General features: G+C 37.4%; 1 protein-coding gene across 14 annotated transcripts in view; it reads right to left on the bottom strand.

Moving 5' to 3' along the window:
• The window catches only part of Oxr1 (oxidation resistance 1), a 423,086-nt gene that overhangs the window by 30,695 nt on the left and 370,314 nt on the right, over nt 1-22,077 (bottom strand). For all 14 annotated transcript variants that reach the window (XM_060389497.1, XM_060389508.1, XM_060389500.1 and 11 more), the window contains 5 exons: nt 13,588-13,740; nt 9,528-9,712; nt 6,183-6,943; nt 2,740-2,908; nt 234-396 (listed from right to left, as the gene is read on the bottom strand). In XM_060389497.1, coding sequence (XP_060245480.1) covers nt 234-396; nt 2,740-2,908; nt 6,183-6,943; nt 9,528-9,712; nt 13,588-13,740 — 1,431 coding nt within the window. The remainder of the gene's footprint in view (nt 1-233; nt 397-2,739; nt 2,909-6,182; nt 6,944-9,527; nt 9,713-13,587; nt 13,741-22,077) is intronic.

Genomic DNA, 22,077 nt, shown 5'->3' on the forward strand with positions numbered 1-22,077 from the left:
AAAAATTACTTTATTGTTAATGATCCTATATTTTATTGTAAAGGCAGAATGACAAGGGGCATTAAAGTTCCTTCTCAGATTCATTCAATAAAAACATATGTGCACGACTATAAACTAGGCCTTCAAAAAACTGCTTTTGTGGAACGAATGTTTAGTTTATAAAGAACCATAAGGCTCTCCATTCAACAGAGTAAAACGAAGCAGACAAAGTTGCTCAGCCTTGCTGTCCTTACCTCCCATTCCCTGGCTGCTGCCTCACCACTGGGATCTTCATTTGTTTCAGACTCTTCGATCTTTTTTACTACTATAAATCCAGGCTCTCTGGTATATTCACCAGTATCTTCTGCATATATTTCTGGACTCCACTGAATGAAGAAGGCATACAAGTGGTCTGTCCTGTTAGAACAAATGACTGTTAATAGGCCTAGTATTATATGCTATTAGCTAAAGTGAGAGACATTTGTGAAATGTCTTGATAGAAGTTAAAGACTTTCAAAATACACTGAAGTCCATTATCAGGTGGACATTATGTTTAAAAACTGACTTGGCTATGACTTGTCAAATGCTAAAAAAAGCTGTACTAAGAATACTTTTGGAAGATTTTTACCTATAGAAAATGCAGAGCAATGCTTTCCTCTGGAAAGATTCAGGCAGTGGGAAGAAAGTCAGTGTGTAGCATTGGAATTGACGCAGCAATACACAGTGATTTCTTGCTTCAGGGACTCAGATCTTTACATACCTGCTTCCCTTTTCCTGTATTTTGATAACTGTAGTAATCCATATTGGTTGCTACACTCTTCAATAAACACACTTAAAATTCAAACACACATTTAAAACACATGTGTGTATTGGCTTTAATTATTTGGATAATTGAATCACAAGAACTCCCAGCTAACGTGTAACAAACAATAGCAATGGTTCTAGGACTTACGCATTCATCTCCTGATCTAAAATGCTATGTGATACCTGACATATCAAAAGAGGAATAAGTTTTACTTTCTATCTCTCTTTTCTTTCATAATTAGGCAATTAATCACTATCAGCAATTCTCTTAAATTTTCTATCTATGGTAAAGTTCAAAATTCCAGTAACATTAACCTTAATAAAAGCCAAGGCACAGCTTATTTATATTTTCAATGAAATTTTTAATGTGGGTGGAGGTGGTGGTGGTGGTGGTGGGAAAGTATTAGTTTCAATCAAGGAGAACCAACAACCTCTTCCCAACTAAGGTTGGAACACTTAAGTCTGGAACTAAGAACATTAAGAACCAAATTCCATGTAAAGATTAAAAAATAATAAAAATGAAGCAAACTAAATCTTTCTTAGATTTAACTCCAATGTTGTACCTTTCATTATAATCATTTTAATATCACTGGCTTATTCAATTGGCTCTATTTCTTTCAAGTTGTGAATTATACATATGAAACTATTTTCATTACTAAAATGCTCAATGTCCACAGTCGTTAGGAAAATGCAAATCAAAACGATCTTGAGATTTCACTTTACACCCATCAGAATGGCTAAGATCAAAAACTCAAGTGACAATACATGCTGGAGAAGAGGTGGAGAAAGGGGAACCTTCCTACATTGCTGCTGGGAATGTGAACTTGTACAATCACTATGGAAATCAATCTGGTGCTTTCTCAGACAATGATGAATAGCACTACCTCAAGATCCAGCTATCCTACTCCTAGGCATATATCTAAAATATACTCAAGTATACAATAAGGATATTTCCTCAATCATGTTCGTAGCAGCTTTATTCATAACAGCCAGAATCTAAAAACAACCCAGATGTCCTCAACTGAGGAATGGATACAGAAATTGTGGTACATTTACACAATGGAATACCACTCAGCAATTAAAAACAAGGAAATCATGAAATTTGCAGGCAAATGGTGGGAACTAGAAAATATCATCCTGAGTGAGCCATCCCAGAAGCAGAAGGACACACATGGTATATATTCACTTATAAATGGATATTAGACACATAATATAGGATAAACATACTAAAATCTGTACACCTAAAGAAGCTAAGCAAGAAGGAGGACCCTGGGTAAGATGATCAATCCTCACTCAGAAAGGCAAATGGGATGGACATAGGAAGAGGGGGAAAAAAAGGGAACAGGACAGGAGCCTACTACAGAGGGCCTCTGAAAGACTCTACCCAGCAGGGTTATCAAAGAAGATGTTGAGACTACAAACTTTGAGCAGAGTGCAGGGAATCTTATGAAAGAAGTGGGAGAAAGACTTGGAGAGGACAGGAGTGTCACAAGGAGACCAACAGAACCAAGAAATCTGGGCCTAGAGCTCTTTTCTGAGACTGATACTCCAACCAAGGACCATACATGGAGATAACCTAGAACCCCTGCAGTTCAGTATCCAAGTGGGTTTCATAGTAAGGGGAGTAGGGACTGTCTCTAACATGAACTCAGGGGCTGGCTCTTTGATCAACTCCCCCTGAGGAGGGAGCAGCCTTACAAGGCCACAGAGGAAGAGGAAGACAATGCAGCCAATCCTGAGAAGATCTGATAGGCTAGGGTCAGATGGAAGGGGAGGAGGACCTAACCTATCAGTGGACTTGGAGAAAGGCATGGGAGGAGATGATAGAGGGAGGGTGGGATTGAGGGAGGGGGTACAGGGGGGATACAAAGTGAATAAACTGTAATTTATATAAATGAATAAATTATAAAAATAGAATCTTGTAAGTAAATAGATATTTTGAAGCTTCTACGTTACCTTTCTTGTGGCACTGCAAACCAATATTCATGTTTCTTATCTCTCTGCGCATACTGTTGCATTGTGGCGCTTGCTTGAGATACAAATGTTTTCCTCATCGGTTTTCCAACTCTTAGACATAAGAATTTATGTAATCGATGCCTTCTCTTTTCTTTTAACAGTGAAGAGCCTAGAAGTGATATGCAAAGAGTAGCCATTCAGGTCTCACAGAACATACTGAAGTAGCTTAAATGAAGCAATTTTACATCCTAGTTTCTCAATATAAAATAATGCATCTTACTGGTACTTGGGCACACTTATTTAACTACCTTGTACTTTTTTTGCATGGAATACATAGTTACTGAAACAGCAAGATTAAATGAAAGAGCCAACTTAGTGAGTTAAATTTTGTCGAGGGCTATTAGGAAAAAATTCAAAGCTCAGAGACTCTTCAATAAATTGTGAATAATAGCTTTGCTAAACTGCATATACATGTAAAATGGTCTGTATATTCTTGATTAGTCTTTAAAAATTACATCTATTAGTCTTTAAAAATTACAGAATTTCTAAATGGCTATTTTAATACACCTATTCAAATAAAAAATTTAATGAAATCTCTAGTCTTTTCATACATATAAACCAAGGCGTGAGAAATCAACAATATACTACTTGCTGCAATGCAATGTTTGGACAGTTAATTATATCTAAGGCACCTCCAACCAGAGACATAAATTATTTGGAGTTGGACACCATGATTACATCCAGGAACAAGGACATTAGCAGCACCTCTTGGAGGACAGTGCACTTGGCGAGAGATTCCCTGCTAACAGTCCTGTCCCCCACCCCACCCCATCCCACGCAGCATTGTGCCAAGTGCCCAATCTCCATGGCTCTAGCATTAATAACTGGCTAAAAGGAGGGATGCTTGCCATTCTTTCCATCATTGCATCCTACAGTCTAATATTTACTATAGTGTTTTCTAGCTTTGCATAATAAAGTACTTTAATAACTATTGTTATTAAAACTGGTCATGTAAAATTAATAGTTGCTTTACTAAAAAGAAGAAACCATGATCCAGACAGAGGTATCTGAAACTACCTACTACTTTTTCTCCTTTCAGTATTTGGTTATAATAATCTATTATATATTAATTATCATAACTATAAAATAGCTTACCAAATTAGTCATGAACAGAAACCACTTTGTTAAAAAGTGGTTTCAAAGGTGTCAAAAAAAAAATCAGACAAATATCGTGTACAAAGATCACCATGCCAACATTACTTATATCAAAGGGAATGATTGCCTTAACAATATGAATTGTTAAAAACAACAGATAAATGGTTAGATAAATTATAAGAACAATAAAACCACATTTAAAAACACTATAATGAACATATAACAGCATACAGCACACAAATGTTAAGCAAAAGGAGGCAGGAAATAGCACTATATATAGGCACAATCTTGAATTTACATTAAAATCTGGATGTAAATATAAATGCAAATATTAGTCAAAACCAAAAGTGCCTTTCAAGGATCGGCAAGAATGATAATACTTGATCATCCTTGTGATAAATTCCAGGTGATTTTAAAAATTGTTTTAATTTCCCGTATTTGACAATGTTTCCTAGTAAGTATTCATTGTGTTCTGAATAAAGGAAATATAGCATAGAAGACATAGTTCACCTATGACAGAAACTGCTTTCAGTAAGTATATTCTTTAATAATTATTGAGTATAATCTTAGGTTTTCATATTATCTCAGTTGGATGACACAAAGAAAATTCAGTATTTTAAAACTGAAAGTTGCATTCATGCTTAAAACGCCAGTGTTTTGAAGACAGAAGGAGGATCAAGGCCTGTCTTTCTGGGACAGGAGAAATCTTGTCTGAAAACATTAATATTTCTTAGGCTTTTTGAAACAGACAAGACTGGCCTCACAACTGAGGGAATGTTCTGGCCCTGGCCTCTGCCAACAGGTACTGGAACTGCTGGCAATTCCAAGTATTTGCATCATCACCGATGGAGCCAGACCTTTCTGAATTTCTGAGAGAGATGAAAATGATACACAGCAACTGTAGAAAACAAGTGGATCCTCAGAAAAGGAAGCCATTATGATGTGATCTAGCATTTCCTATTTTTGCATGCTCCCCCCCCAAATCCTGGAAAGACGGACTCAAATAAATATTTGTACGAAATCTGTTCACAGAAGTATGATTTAAAATACTATACAGATGACTGAATTTTCTTTGCACCACCCAGAGATTCTTTCATACTGCTGGCAAATAAAATGACATGTTATATGCAGAAATGTTAATTCTTTAGCTTGAAAAGGACAGGAAACCCTGTGACATACATATATGTGAATATATATACACATATATATTTCTAATTATGACCTGATCCCGTTCAGTCTGTATATAACAGCAATTAGTGAACAGAGAAGCCATGAGTTTGAAAGATAGCAAAGAGGGGTAGGCTTGGAAGGAGGAAAGTGAAGGGGGAAATGTAATTATAAGACCAATAGATAAATAACATTTCAAGAAGACAGGAAACATTAACATTTTCTATAATACAGATGAATGGTGAAGGCATGAAGCTAAGTGAAACATGCGACTCAGAACTGTGTAGGTTCTACTTGTGTGAAGTGCCTGGCGGGAAGAAAGACACAGAACACATCGGTGATGACCAGGGCAAGGGAAGGTGGCAGATTATTACTCAGTCAAGTACTGTTTTCCTTTGAGAAGATGATAAAATGGTAAATTTTATATGTCCATTTTATCACAATAAAGTCAAAATAGTAAATTTTACTTTTCTTAAAAGTATTTCAGTAAAATTAAAACTTTAAATTAGAAAAGTAAAAAAGCTCATGTATAAAACTGAATTAATGAGCAATCCCTCAAAGGAATTGAGAGAATGTCCCTACATTATTTAAGCCATAGCTACTTAAGCCATAATGCATTAAGCAAAAGCACACTATATTAGAAACTATTATAATTCTCATGTTACTAGAAAGTAAACTAAGACAGAAAGTGGTAACTTTTACCAAGTGCTTGTTTTTAAAAGAAACCATTTAATTAGATGAGAACAAGATTTTTACCTATGTACAAAAATTATACAAGTAGATTTTTATGTCCAACAGTGTTTCCTAAAATAAACTACTTGATTAAAACTTTGGCAGTTATTAATTGCAATTCAGATATTATGTATGCAATAATAAAAATCATACCAAGACATTAAAAAGAAAATGAAGCAATCAGTGTATTATACAGTGTGGGTGATACTGTTCCTAAGACAAACTTTATAGAGACTGCAGTGAGACAGGAGTGCTTACAGATGGCAGAAAAAACATCAGAGGCCAGGCCAATGAGTAATGCCATTCAAGAACCATTTGATTCTCATTCGGACTGAGGGGAAAGAAAGTAACAGGCAATAAAATAACTTCACTGCGCTCCTAACACCTACCGTCTGCCTGTCCGTCCACAGGGGCACTTTCGTGTTTATTCTCCCTCTGTGACACCTGCTGAATAGTGTCTCTCTGCTGTTTAGCTTGCTGCATAGAGTGAGATTTCCAGAGTTTGCGCAGCTCTTCCACTTCTGTCTCTGAGTCCCGTTTCTGCTCTGACCCTTGTTTACTCTTCTGAACACTTTGCTTTTCTTTAGGTTCCACCATTCCTCTAGAAGACACATTTTCCTTCCCGCCATCCTGTGGGAGTGAATTTTCATGATGGAAAGAATCCTGGTCATGGTGACCTTTTACATTTGGGCCTTGTTCTTCAGGGTCTGAGGCTTCTTGGAGTTTTTCTGTAGCCTTGTCTCCTTCCTTGGTGGCTATTTGCAGAATACTTAAATCAGTTTCATGCGATAAAGCCCCAACTTCATTTGAAGAATGTCCAGTATTTGACTTAATGTGGTCGGGAATAGTAGCAGACTCTGACGTGGCTGTCAAGGATTCTACTTCAATCTGACTGACAGTTTGCACAGACTCTGAGGACGCGTCAGATGATTTATCTTGTCGCAGCTCTGAAGAGAGGAGCTCCTCGCGGATAGGGGAGAGTTCAGACTCTGTGAAGACGTCTTCAGAGAGAGACTCCTCGGTACTCCTGGGAGCAGTGCTGGCACTGTCATTACCAGGATCACGGACCCTTGAGTCCATTTCCTCAGCACTGACTCCTCTCATTTTCTTTGAATGGCAGAAGCCCCTTCCTGACAACGGATCTATTTCTCTGTTATTAAATAAATTAAAAATTATTAGACATTAAAAACGGTAACATTGCCTTCCACAACCAAATAATAAATAGTATCACAGAAGTGGCTTTTCACAAAAGGCAAAGCTCAGCTCTCAGCAGAATACAGGAATACCATGTTTTTCATATGTACCACGGAATTGCGTCACAACTGTTCACCAGCTGTTTAGCATTTGGGAAACATCAATGGAAGAGTTCCTTGTAAGTACACTACAACAGTCTGATGACACAAGTTCCTGAAAAATTATAATAGTGAACTAAAACATTCATTGGTAAACTAAGAACAGAATGTTTCAGTCTATCACACACACAGGCAGTGCTTATTTGTATGCAAACAGATTAAACTAAAATGCATAGATAACAAAAAGGTTAAAACCAACTTGCAGCAAAAGAGTTAAGACAGTATCTCTATGCTAACAACTCAGAACAATTCTAAGAGAATTTGTTCAGTTAGGACTTAAGATGTTAGACTCTGGCTGTTTTACAGCTGGCTCTCACTTCCACCTTTACTGGCATTGGTTTAGGTAAACACCAATGTTCACAAGATGTAAGTTCTAAAATAAACATCATTTAAAGTTAGCAATTTAGAATGACAGTTAAAGTTGCTTCATAATAAACAGAAATTCTTCAAGTCTCAGTGGCTTGAAGTATCAAGTATCAAGTATCAATATTATGCACATATGGCTAAAGAACAAAAATATACCAAATAGAAAGACTAAAAATAAGACAAGATTAGTGGCCTTCTGTGGACATTAAAGCAGAATAAGCTTCCTATTTAGCTTTTTTGTGGTCTTCAAGTTTTTGTACAAAATACATATTTTTTTCTAAGTGATATGTGTAAAATGTATTTATCTTAAAGATTTAGTTGAACTGTCTTCTGTCTCTGTACTAGATTCATCTTTAAAGAAATAAAAGCATTTAATTGGTGATACTGAATATGCAATGGTGCCATCTATTGGTGATTCGCTTAAACTGCAGCCACAGGGTCAAGGAAGTGGGCACAAACTTTGGGGGATTTCATCTATAAATGTAATATAATCAAGAGACTAGCTGCTAAGAGATTTAAAAACACACAAACAAAAGAAACTAACAGGTGAATTTCCTAGCTTGAGATTTAATATTCTGAGGCTAAACACCAATGCTAATGGTACTGTATTACTGTATTACAATGCTAATGGTTCAAATACTACCTTGGAAACCCATTAACATCTTTACCTAACTTTTGCAAATAAAACATTACTTGCAAAGGCATTCACTGCATTTATCTTGTTTGCAGACAAATTCCGATTCCAATTAACATACAAACCTAGACTTCAGGCCATTTCCTTCCGGTGACATTGTTTAAAATGCTTGGACCCAGGTTCCCATCCTCCCAGGTCATATGCTGAATGATAACCACTTAACAGGCAAGGAGCACTAGACGTTCCTTGCAGAGCAGCACAAAACAGAACTAAGCAGCCTTCCTATTTCTCTCTGAAGCGAGTCCTCCAGTCTGCAGCTCATCTCCACACGTCAGCTCAGTAATTGGGGCTTGGTATTTTCTTTTGTTTATTTTGTTTTCCTGAAATTGGCTTTGATTGACAACTTAAAATGTATCTAGTTGCTTAAGAGTACTTTTTATCCTAGAAATTATTTATGTTTCTAAAGATTATTTTACAAAGCCAGAACAGTATCTGTCACTAGAGGCTGAAATGGACTCTTTTCCACGAAGGTGTTTTACCCTATCACAGGCATCCTAGTAGCTTACATATGATACCTGAGAAAAAATAACTTGCTCCTTTTCCACTGTAACTTTTTTCCCCCCAAGGCCTAATTTTTAAACTGGAGTAAGACTGTAAATTATTTGTTTTCAAGTTAAGATTAAACCTATTGTTTTAAACAGTTGTCAGTCATGTATGGAGTGGGAGGGAGGCTCTTTTCTGTTACACGCCATTGTCTCTGTTTTATCTTTTCTTTCTCAGTCTCTTACAGCTCTGCTCACTCCTCTGGTTGTGCACATCACTTTAGAGGCTCAGCATGACACTGGAATCTCCTATCTACACTCTGCTATCACACAAACTCCCACACCCCCACTCCCAAAGTCAACTCTTCATTAGTGCAGCCTGGAGGTTTCTCGCTTTCATGTTTTACACTTTATGCATCCAGAAGTGCAACTGTAAATGTAAACGTTCTAGCTACGGCGATGCCAGGTCTTTATCCATGGCACACTCAAATCCCACATGCTGCTCTGGATGAACTTGCATGGTACTTGACAGTCACTATCTTTGCTAATACAGAGTGTGTAAAATTTTTGATTTTGTGTCTAAATAACAAAGGTCTGATAACCACTAAATTACATGAATACTTCGGGTTACTTGTCAAATATCTGATTCTTTGACCAAATGAATACAAACCTAACAAAATTACTAACTATATACTTGGCACATTAAGCGTGTTTCATTAATGACAATGAAGAGCAGTTGCAATAAAAATAATAAAATAAGAACATTAGAAAAGTGTCAACTATATACATGCATAAATAAAAAAAGAAAAGCTGCGACGAATAGCACATTAACACACTTACGTGGGCAATGATTCCTTTATTTTGCTATCCAAAATTTCTTTGTACATGGCAGCTGACATCACCTCTTCCATTGGACACATGATGCCATAGTCCTCACAGCCATTCTCTTGAACCAAGGGGTCTGTTTTATGTGGATCAAACATTATATTATTTGGAGTGATTAGCAGGACGCCACTGACTGTGCCCTAAGGTGGAAAAAAAAAAGTATCATTCAATCTTCAATGTTCATAATTTTAGAACAGATTTGAGATACCTCTGCTACACTTTTATCTGATTTCTAGCCAAGTACTTTATACACAGTATAGTCAGACACTGTATGCTCTCATGAAAACTTGCTTTTCTAGTAAACTCTTTCATCCTTAGCTGACAGAGAATGCAAAAAATACCATGTTCTCCCTTAAAAAAAAATTCATGTAGGAATTAAGTTTTACAAAGTAAAACTAGATTATGAAGAAAACACACTGCATGAAGCCTCGTTTTGTGGGAATCTGCCTATCACCTCTCGTGTTCTTCTCCCAATACAAGTACCAAATATGAGCATAGTGCAAGCCTGTTCAAATTGTCTACAAATGATTGGTTCATTATCAGTGGTAAAGGAATAATTTCATAGAAATATTGTTTGAAAAAAGAACTATTTTTGCTTGAAGCTATGGGACCTTCAGTATGCAAAGTTTCAGGGCACATTTAAAAAAGTCTATAAAGTTGGTAGATTAGTTAAAACTCATATTGAATTGTAACTATTTTTTCATTCACCACTAAAGACTGCATTTTAACTGAGTTTATATGAACAGTGATATAAATCTCAAGAGTCTACTCTCTTTACACATCAGTGTATAGACAATGGACGGCATTGGTGTGAATACTTACTGCCTCACGTATAGCGTACTCTGAACGTAAACTGCCAACTTGATGCTCACTACCCGAGCTCTAAAAAGACACAAGTTCTATTCGACAATGTGGAAACAAAGGGTGGGATAAGTGGGCAATTTGTCCAAAAAAAAAAAAACCAAAACAACAGGATGCAAAGTCTGAGTAGTACGTTCTTTCACCACACTCCTTAGTGTCCAAGTCAGAAAATATATACATTCCAAATCAGGTTTGAAACATCCCTTACTCTTGTTCCAAGCTATATTTAATGCAAAAAAGTAAAAAGACTGATAAATTTCTGAAAATTAAGTAGTAATTTAAAGTCATCTTGCTTTTTCCTTAAGTGTCACGGAAAGAGAAAAACAGGTACCCTGCTTGATTTGTTATCACACCATTTTTCAAGTCCAAGCACAGGTACAGTCAACTTAAAGAAAATGCAAAGTAACTTATGGCCAATGCTGCCTTCTGTCAGTTTGATGGACTCCCGATGCAATCTCCTGAAGGAGAGAGAAGTGACTAGCAGATAGTATAGGCACAAAAGACTCATAGTACACCCGTGTAACACCACAATAAGAAGTACCTATGCAGACATCTTGGTGGCGGAAATGTTCTAAAAGAGTTCGACCAGCACTTGAGGAGTATTATTCACTGTGTGCAGGTGAGTGCTTCTATGCATATTACACATGAGCATATGTGCTAGAACACGTGTAAGGAGGTCACAGGAAATCTTGCAGTGTTCTGCTCCCAAGGGTCTTTAACCACTGGGCCATCTCCAAGGCCCCTAGTCAGCAATTCTTTTAGTTCAGACAATGAATGTCCCAAAGAGGAGTAACTTTATATACATTTTAGCCTATTTGGCCTTTGAGCACCATTTTCATTTGCAGCAATTTATATTGCTAAAACACATATCAACCTAAGCCATCGTTTCTTGGGTTTTGTGTTTGTCTATTTTTGGAACTAGTGAGGAACAAATCTAGAGCATCATGCATTCAGAGCAAGTATTCTCCCACTGAACTACAATCCCAGCCCTTAGCAGATATAGTTCATAACGTCAACACATCACATGCTACGTTTTAGAGAACTTTCAGGAGATAATTCTAAGTAGCTACAAATGAACAAGAGGTCCAGTGCAATGAGAATGCTTCGAGTTCTGTGTACACATTAGTGCAACCAAAGGGCTTTCAAGTTGCTTCTATTTTCAGGATTAAAGTAGGTAACACCTTACCCACTGGATTTAGTCTGCTTTAACTTTGTAGGAATCTACTCTGGGACTAAGGAATGCAGAGGGAAATCCTTTAAACTTCTTTCCTCATGGTTATATTTATGAACATTTCAAGAATTTACAATTTCAAGCTCTTTTGACTAAAAGTTTAAAACCATACACTACTCATAAAAACACACTTTATAAAGAAAGGATAGAAAGGATAACCCATATTAACACTTCTCAAAAGAAGTTCAGTATCCACCATGGTGGAATTCAGGGCAAAGATTCCCAAGATTAATGTGGGTTTTTCATGATGAGTCAATTCCTCAAGACAACATAAGAATGATAACTATTTCTACATAGTCTAGCACTTTGAAAAACATGAATTATAAACTGCTAGAACTGAAAGCAAAAAAATACTTTTTGCAATGAGATAGTTCCACATTACTGTCAATAATTTACAAAAAGAAAGGAAGGAAGAAGGAAGGAAGGAAAGAAGGAAGGAAGGAAGGAAGGAAGGAAGGAAGGAAGGAAGGAAGAGTGATACAAAAGAATACCAGCACCTACTTGAATTCACTGGTACTACAAAATATTCCACTCAGAAGAAGCAAAATATATGTTTTTTTAAAGCATATACACAAGATTTACCAAGAGATTCTGGGTAGGAAATAAATCACTCTGTATTAAATTAAACCTTCAAATGGTAGTAGGATATTCTTTGACCACATGGAGTCCAATCAGAAATTAGTTAACATAAAGATACCTGCAGCCAGGTGATGGTGTACACAGCTTTAGTTCCAGCACTCAGGAGGCAGATGTAGGTGAATCTATGAGTTTGAGGCCAGCCTTGTCTACACAGCAAGCTCCTGAACAGCCAGGGCTATACAGAGAAACCCTGAACGGAAAAACCAAAAAGAAAGAAACAAACAAACCAAGAGAGATACAATATCTCTAAGTATTTAGAAACATATCAAAGCACTTCAAAAAGTAATGTACATGCCCCAAAGCAGGAATGTTTATTCCTATTTGTAATGGATTAAATTAACATACCTCAAATTCTTTCTACCATATATATGTACATATTTACTAATGACGAATAATCTCTCAATTTCTGTGTTACGTCAACTTTTCCAAAGCTAGCATTTCTGCTAAAATCAATGCTGCTGTTTTAAAGATATGTTTAATATCTTACCAAAAATCATGTGCTTTGTGCTAGTGAATGTTTTCTGTTATCTTTTTAAAATTTATTTATTACAGTTTATTCACATTGTACCCGAGCTGTAGCCCCCTCCCTCATCTCCTCCCAGTCCCATCTTCTTTCCCTGTTCTACTCCTATGGCCCTCTTTCAATCCACTGATAGGGGAGGAGGACATTTGACCCTATCTATCAGGTCTCAGCAGGACTGTCTGAATTATCTTCTGTGGCCTGGTAAGGCTGGCCCCTCCCACACTTCAGGGGGAGGTTATCAAAGAGCCAGCTACTGAGTTCATGTCAGAGACAGCCCCTATTCCCCTTACTAGGGAAACCACTTGGAAACTGAGCTGCCATGGGCTACATATATGCAGGGGTTCAAGGGTATCTCCATGCATGGTCCTTGGTTAGAGTATCAGTCTCAGAAAAGAACCCTGTGGCTAGATTTTTTGGTTCTGTTGCTCTCTTTGTGGAGCTCTTGTCCTCTCCAGGACTTTCATCACCCCCTTCTTCATAAGATTCCCTACACTTGGCCCAAAAACTCCACCCAGCAGGGTATCAAAGCAGATCCTAGTGAATGTTTTTATATCCTATAACCTTTACTAATGCCACAGATCATCAGACTCTAAGTCATGGACAAGGTCCATTCTAACTCAAATATAATTACCAAAACTTTGTTAAAATACCTAGGAGTAGCTGACATTATTTACGTAAAATACACATGTCAAGCTTCTATAGTTCAGTAAAAATTGAAGCATGATAAAGTCCACTCTAAGACACTGTTCATTGTTCATTACCTTGCCATTGGTGATATATTTGCAATTGATTTTAAGAAATTTCTCAGTAAATGCTTCTTCTTCCTCAGATGTTGAAGATACAACTCTTGCAGGCCGGATTCCACTAACAGTAGATGAAGGAGGTGCTTCTTTTGGATGGACTACATCGGGAGTCTAAGCAAAGCAAAATCAAATACAAAAATGTTGTCTTAGGAAACTAATGACATACACTGTGAATGACAAACAAATAGCATCCCCAGTATGTACTATTTCTTTCCCTCTCACCACAGTAAGATAAATATTGCACTGTCTCACAAATTGTAACAATAAAGATATTGTCTTTTTGTTTTGTTTCTGTTTTTTTCAAGACAGGGTTTCTCTGTATAGCCACAGCTGTCCTGGACTCACTTTGTAGACCAGACTGGTCTCAAACTCACAGAGATCCACCTGCCTCTGCCTCCCCAAGGGCTAGGGTTAAAGGTGTGCACCACCATGCTTGGCTGGTATTAACATTTTTAATAAAGATTTTTAAATACAACATAAACTTCCATTTTGAATGCTTAAAGTACAAGGATGCACATATATATGCACCCACATGCATGCACGTGTGTACACGTACACACACACACACACACACACACACACACCTAGAAAGCATTAAAATATAAGTAGCTTGTATCTCCTCCATGCTCAACACACCTGGTGCAATGCTGTGAATTAAACCACTGGTTTTGATAACACTAAGGTGGCACCCATGAGATGCCACAGCATGGAGGAAGGAAGAGCTGGCCAGTGGTATCTGGTCTAGAGCAAGCAAGTAGATGAACTCATCTGAGGAGTATTTTTCAACTTATTTTTTTCTGTAATTTTCAACTGTGTATATACTGTGTCTGTGTTACATATGCAAGTTTGCGGGTATGCGAGTACATGTGTTACTTATACATGTGGAGACCTGAGACCTGCGGCCTGTTCAGCAGTAAATTATTCTCTATTGTTTTTCTATCTTATGCACTAGTAAAGCATCCCTCAGTCAAACTCAGAGTTTGCCTGTGTTTAGCCAAATTCTGGTAACTGGCCAAACAAGTACGAACAAGCTGACATACAGATCTGGGTGGTGATACAGAACCAGTTAAAGAACTGCCCTAATACACACTTTCCCTTCAAATCTCCCACCAGATGAGAAGTAAAATGCCCCACCCCAAAAAGTAGATGATACAGAACTATCAGGAAGTGCAAGACAGAGCAAAAAGCTACCAACAAATTCATTTATAGCAGTTTAATTACTCTCAAATTACAGATTTATTGTCTACCACAAGTATCACTATCTACAATGAGACGTTATTCGTGGAACAAATATTTCAAAACATATTGTCAAATGCTCTCCTTAAAGGTATGCCTCAGTGAGCTGCAGCTTCCACACAGTCTCAATGCTTACAACTCAGTATCTATAACAATCCAAATATCTCAATGTAATCGTATTATAAAGAACACAGGAGTTAGCTTAGCATATTCTCAGATGTGGCAAAAGAAGACATTTTCTTTCTAAAAGAATCAAAGTTGTTCAGAGGATTGTGACCCCACTATAACTTCCATTAGTGCGAACCATTTTCAAGATGTCCTTATCTCTATTGAGAGCTTGTTTGAACTAAGAGTCTGGCTCTTGATGCAATGGTTTTGAAGCTCATTAGAGGGCTTTCTGATGTTCTGTAATATTGTTTTAACTACGAAAGGTTCTTGAGTAGAAATACAGCTATCTAGCTAGGTCAGCATTGCCCCAAACATGCAACTGTGAAAAGCCAAAGGACTGTAGTAAGTGCAACCTCTCCATAAAATTTTCCTTTGGCCTAGGCTGTGTGTATGTACCTGTGCTTTAATGAGGGTGTGAGAGTGGGAGGAGGGGCATGGGACGATGACTTCAGACATATTCTCTAGTAACATGTATGTAAAACACAGACGGTCTGAGAAAGAAGAGCTAGAGTGGTACAGAAAAAAATATGTAATTATTTCACCCAACATATGCATGGTACATAAATTTTAAAATAAAATTTTAATAAAATAATTTTAGTAAAATCATTTACCTCTTCTTGTAAGTTAGATTTACTCACACATTAACTCATTTTTATTCTACTTATTACAATCAAGAAGTTGAGAAAGCTTAAAACAAGATGCAGAATGAAGTAAGATGAAAAAAATTAAGGTGCAATTGAAAGGCATTCATGTTGGTTTTGGATTGACTACACGTTTTTATCATCAGTCTAAAAGAAAAACAGCATATGTTTAATTTTCCTAAGATTATAATTACAACACTTTCCCCCTCCTTTTCTTCTCTTCAACTTCTATGCTCTTTCTCTTTCAATTTCACGGCCCCTTTTTAATTGTTGCTACATATACTTGTATATATGTATTTACATATATACCCAAATATGTAACTATAGCCCTCTGTCTGTATAAAGGCACACATATAAATATTCAGGAATGTCCATTTGGCATTGAATAATCAATTAGTGTGCTCCTCCCTGGGGAAGCCTATTTCCCACTCTCAAAATTCCTCAGTTGACTGCAGTTCTTTTTCTAAGGTTGGGCCCTTGCTTTTTAAGTTCTAATTACAGACTGAGACTCCCATCCAGAAGCAAACTGTCACTCAGTAATTTATTCATTTGTGTGGTATTGCAAATGTGGAAATTCCTTCTCTATAAATGGGTTTTCCTAAAACCTAAATACAAAGCCCTACTGTAATGGTCTATCTACTTCATCAGATATAGCCATGCAATTTTATTCAGAGAATATAAGACCAACGTCTGACTGCAGTATAATCTCTTAGAAAAATATACACTAGAGGTTAATGAGATGGCTCAGTAGTTAGGGGAACTACAGAGGAGTCCACACCTATACTGCAGTTTACAACTCTAATTCCAGGGGACCCAATACCCTCTTCTAACCTCTGCAGGCACAGGCACATAGAAAGGGCATATACATACATGCATACAAACACTAAAATACATCAAATAAAAGTAAATAAATCTAAAATAAAGAATTAAATATATATTAAAAGTATGACTCACTAATAAATTTTTTATTTTAAAGAGAGTTGAAAAGGAACACATGAAACTAATATATGATTATCCATGCATCATTGTTCCATAAGAATTCATTAAAATAATTTTATAATAATTGGTTTAGATTTAACATAAAGTGTATATATTCTGAGATTCAGATTTATGCTTAAAATCATTTAAGTTAAAATTCTAATTTATATTAGTTACTACTCCTTAGTCTATGGTCATGTCACCCAGAATGCACCCAATCTCATCAGGTAACACAGATAAATTTACTTTATTTATAATGTATATTTTTAAAATAGGGATTACTCTCTTTCACACTGAGTATAAAACAAACAAACAAACAAAAAAAAAAAAAAAAAAAGAGAGAGGCTTATGACCTAAGAATGACACAGGGGCGAGCAAACTCTTCAAGCACAGGCGATACTCAGCTTTCAAACTGCTGAGGTGGATCCAGTGTTTTTAATGGTGACTGTCTGCCATTATCTGCAATCAATGCACAAGCCAGTTCTCAACTTCAAGATGCCAAGTGACAACGACAGAAGGAGAGGGATATGTTCTCCTTGGAGTCAAACATTAACAAGCACGTCCACATTTACGAGAAGTTACCCTTACTTCTTTGTGCCTTCTATGTAGAAATAAACAGTATTTCCCAGATGCCTTTAAACACTGCTAGTACTGCCCCAAACAAAAACTATGCTAAAGTCCTTCATTTCTTAAAAGTGATTAAAATATATGATAAAAATTAAAGTTAAGATGATGAACTGTAACTTTCTAGAAATTTTATAATGTTATGCATTTTGTCTCCCAAAAGATACACTGAAGTTTCAACTCCCAGGACCCCAAATGGGGACTTGATATGGATATGGGCCTTTTTTTGGTTTAATTAGTTTATCAAAGGACATATGGAAGCACAAGAGCTCTTAAACTAGATGGCATGGAAGCAGGTCATGTGAAAACAAAGTGATACATTTTCAAGCCAAAGAAGTGTAAGCTCTAGCGAACATGAGAGCTTAGTGTTTGCTAGATAAGCAGAAGACTGGACCCATTGTGTTTTGAGGAGGTAATGGTTCTGTAAACCACTGCAGGCTTCTGGCTTCCAGAATTGGAGGACAGGAAGTTTCTGTTGCTATAAACACTCAACTTAGAGTCTTTTGTTAGAGAAATACCAGAAAATGAACAGGGGCAATGGGTAAAATTTAAGTAATTTAGAAAGAGCACATTAAGAAAACCACAGGGGCTGCTCTTCCCAAGCACCACACGTCAGATGTCAGTACCTGAACCAGGAGCCTCTCAGCAGCCTGTAATCAGCTCCAGGAGATCTGACGCTCTCTACTGGCCTCCTTGAACACATGCATAGATGTGTAGACATACAGACACATAAATAAATAATCAAAAAAAGTTCCCCAATAACCTTAATTGTAAGTTCAGAAAGAAAAAAAGCAATACTTCTGTTTGACGATACAGTTTAAACCATCCTTCTGAATAATCAGCCAACTATATAATCATTTTTATTTGATTAAACAAAGTTTTGTACTTCACTTTTTACCTCTATGAACTCTCTGGTTCCTACAAGCTGTGACACATATTTTCTTAAATCCCATGTCATCGCTTCACAGTATCGGTTCTTGTTAGTTCACACAATGGTTACTTAAGGCAACATTCAAGGTGGTGTGATGAGGATGTCTGAGTGAGAATGTCCCCCACAGTCTCATATGTTTCGGTGCTTAATCACCAAGGATTAGTACTGTTTGAAAGGAGTAGAAGGACTGGCAGGTGTGGACTTGTTGGAGAAAGTTTGTCACTGGGAGTAGTTGTTGAGGTTTCAAAAGCACATGACAAGTCTAGCGTTTCTCTCTCTGCCTCTCAACTACTTCTGTAGTTTTCAACTACTTCTCCAGCACTATGCTGCCATGCCTGCTACCATACTTCTCACCATGATGATGATGATGATAAGCCTCTGAAACTACCAAGACGTCAATTAAATGCCTTCGTTTACAAGAGTTGTCATAATCGTGGTGTCTCTCCACAGCAAGAGAACAGCGACTAAGGCGGGTGGCTATCCCAACACAAGATCCAGACGTAGATGTCTACTGCCTAGTAACTGTGACATTACATAGATTACTCACTCTCTTCTCTGTGTCTTAATTCTGTTGTTAAAAGGGGATATTATAAGCACTGCAAATTAAATAAAGTCCTGAGGTTCTTGGATGAAAGTGAGAACAGGTGGGATTTAGTATGAGGCAACAGTAACAGCAGCAGCAAAACCCGGTGACTTGTAAGAAGAACTCTGAGTATCCTTGAACACTGCTGCTCCCTTTGCTTCTTCCTCCTTCAGGATTGCTGAGGTTTCTCCTAGGATCCTTTAACATTTCTAAAGCTATTTTGTCCAGAGTATACTGCACTTCTATTTAAATTCTAGCTATCCAAATGTTCTACTACTACTCTCTTTTACACTGACTATACTATGAAGTATTTTACGTTAAGGAAATAACTACCTGTATATTCAATCGTTAGGAGAGTATCATTCAATATTAACCCATCTCACCACATTATTATTTAATCATTTTCTCTTTGGGTTTCACCATATAGTTTTAACCTTCAATAGCCTTATTATATAATGTGAAATGTAGAACTCTGTCCTGGTTAATGTTTACTCATAACCAAACACACCTAGCACCACCTGGAAAGAAGGACCTTGAAGTAAAGTCTCTATGAGACTGACCTATAGTGACATTGGTGGGAGACTTAGTCAACGTGCGAGAACCCAGCCCATGACTGTCAGCACTATCCCTACAGAGGCAGATTATGAGCTATGGAAGACAGCAAGCTTAGGATAAGGCAAAAAGCAAGCTGGTAAGCTACATTCCTCCAAAGTTCTTGCCTCAATTTTCTGCCTGGAGTGCCTAGCGTGATTTTCCTCAGTGATAGACTATTTCCTGGAAGTGTAAAACAAATAAACCATTCCTCCTCTAACTTGAGTGTTTTATCACAGCAACAGACCAACTCCAAAGAAGAAATGGTAGGAACTGGCAGCTGTTTCCATACCCACTAATAATGGATAAATGTTACCTCGCTCCCTGAGTGAAATTATTTACTGAATTGAGTGATCAATTTCCAGTACAAAGCAATAATTAACATAGAATATAGGTCCTGAACCCAAATTGAGTAGCCTTAGATGCAAATTCATTAATATCTTTTCTATAATTCTTTCCTCTGTACAACAGACATACTAGTGTATTGGTAACACACACACACACACACCACTATCCCTATTAAACAAACAACCAAACAAACAAACAAAAACACTAACACCAACTAACTCCTGTTACTGAGGAGCAATACACAAAGTTACAAACAAGAAACTGAGTGACTCTAGGAGTGTCCACTAAGTTTTTTACAAAGGTCCGAATAGCATACACCAGTCTTAAGGCCAACAACAGAGGATCTTCATGAACAAAGCTATCTCTAAAGAGGTCAGGAGAAACAGATGTCCAGTCAGGAGAACAGAAAGGCTCTAAGGAAAAGACAGTCAGGTGAGCCGAAGAAGGGCAGGGCCACTTCATGTTGACTTTATGTAGAGGGAGTTAGGAAAAGAAAGCTCTCAGTTAGGCCTCATTTCTTCCCTCTCAACTTTTGCCAGTGGTCCAGACATACCAGTACCAAGAGAAAAAGGGTCCCAAAGATGTAGTCAAGACATGCAGTAGGCACCTTGGTGCACGTCTGTAACCTAGCACTCTGGAGGTAGTCAGGCAGATCGCTGTGAATTCAAGGCCAGCCTGGTCTACAAAGTGAGTCCAGGACAGTGAAGGTTACACAGGGAAACCCTGTCTCAAAAAACCAAAAACTAACAACAAAAAAGACAGACATGCACAGTGAACATAATGGACACAAGCAAAGATGCACAGAGCCAGTGTTTCCCTCTTAAATCCGAGGTTAGCAACAAATGTGAACGGACTCTCTAAAGTATTTGGGATTTTTGGACATACAGTTAAATTGTAGAGTGCTGGCCTAGAATGCATAAAACCCTGAGCTCAATCTCCAGTATCCATAAACCAGGCACAGTGGCATATACCTGCAATACCAGGACTGGGCCAGGGCAGCATGGGAGGGTGGAAACGGGAGAATCAGAAAACAGTAGTTTCCAGAATAGCTGGGTATTAGCCCTCTGTCAGATAAAGGGTTGGTGAAGATTCTTTCCCAATCTGTAGGCAGTCATTTTGTTTTGATGATGGTGTCCTTTGCTTTACAGAAGCTTTTCAGTTTCATGAGGTCCCATTTATTGATTGTTGCTCTTAAAGCCTGTGCTGTTGGAGATCTGTTCAGGAAGTTGTCTCCTGTGCCAATGAGTTCTAGGCTGTTCCTCACTTTTTCTTCTAACAGATTTAGCATATCTGGTTTTATGTTGAGGTCTTTGATCCACTTGGACTTTAGTTTTGTGCAGGGTGATAAATGTGGATCTATTTTCATTTTTCTGCATGTAGACATCCAATTAGACCAGCACCATCTGTTGAAGATGCTATCTTTTTTCCATTGAATGGTTTTGGCTGCTTTGTCAAAAATTGAGTATTCATAGGTACGTGGGTTTATTTCTGGGTCTTCTATTCAGTTCCATTGATCCTCCTTTCTGTTTCTATGCCAATACCATGCAGTTTTTATTACTATTGCTCTGTAGTACAGCTTGAGATCGGGAATGGAGATACCTCCAGATGATCTGTTGTTGTACAGGGTTGTTTTGAAGATTCTAGGTTTTTTTGTTTCTCCATATGAAGCTGAGAATCTTTTTTTCAAGGTCTGAAAAGAATTGAGTTGGTATTTTGATGGGAATTACATTGAATCTGTAGATTGCTTTTGGCAAGATGGCCATTTTCACAATGTTAATCCTACCAATCCATGAGCACGGGAGATCTTTCCATCTTCTGAGATCTTCTTCAATTTCTTTCTTCAGAGACTTGAAGTTTTTCTCAAACAGGTCTTTCACTTGCTTGGTTAGTGTCACCCCAAGGTACTTTATGTTATTAGTGGCTATTGTGAAGGGTGTTGTTTCCCTAATTTCTTTCTCAGCCCTTTTGTCTTTGGTATACAGGAGGGCTTCTGATTTTTTTGAGTTGATTTTGTATCCAGCCACTTTGCTGAAGGTGTTTATCAGCTGAAAGAGTTCTCTGGTTGAATTTTTGGGGTCACTCATGTATACTATCATATCATCTGCGAATAGTGACACTTTGACCTCTTCTTTTCCAATTTGTATCCCCTTGATCTCCTTTAGTTGTCTTATTGCTCTGGCTAAGACTTCAAGTACTATGTTGAAGAGATATGGAGAGAGTGGGCAGCCTTGTCTTGTCCCTGATTTCAGTGGGATTGACTTAAGTTTCTCTCCATTGAGTTTGATGTTGGCTGTAGGCTTGCTGTATATTGCCTTTACTATGTTTAAGTATGTGCCTTGTATCCCTGA

Source organism: Meriones unguiculatus, chromosome 8, assembly GCF_030254825.1.
Source record: "Meriones unguiculatus strain TT.TT164.6M chromosome 8, Bangor_MerUng_6.1, whole genome shotgun sequence".
Classification (NCBI taxonomy): Eukaryota; Metazoa; Chordata; class Mammalia; order Rodentia; family Muridae; genus Meriones; species Meriones unguiculatus.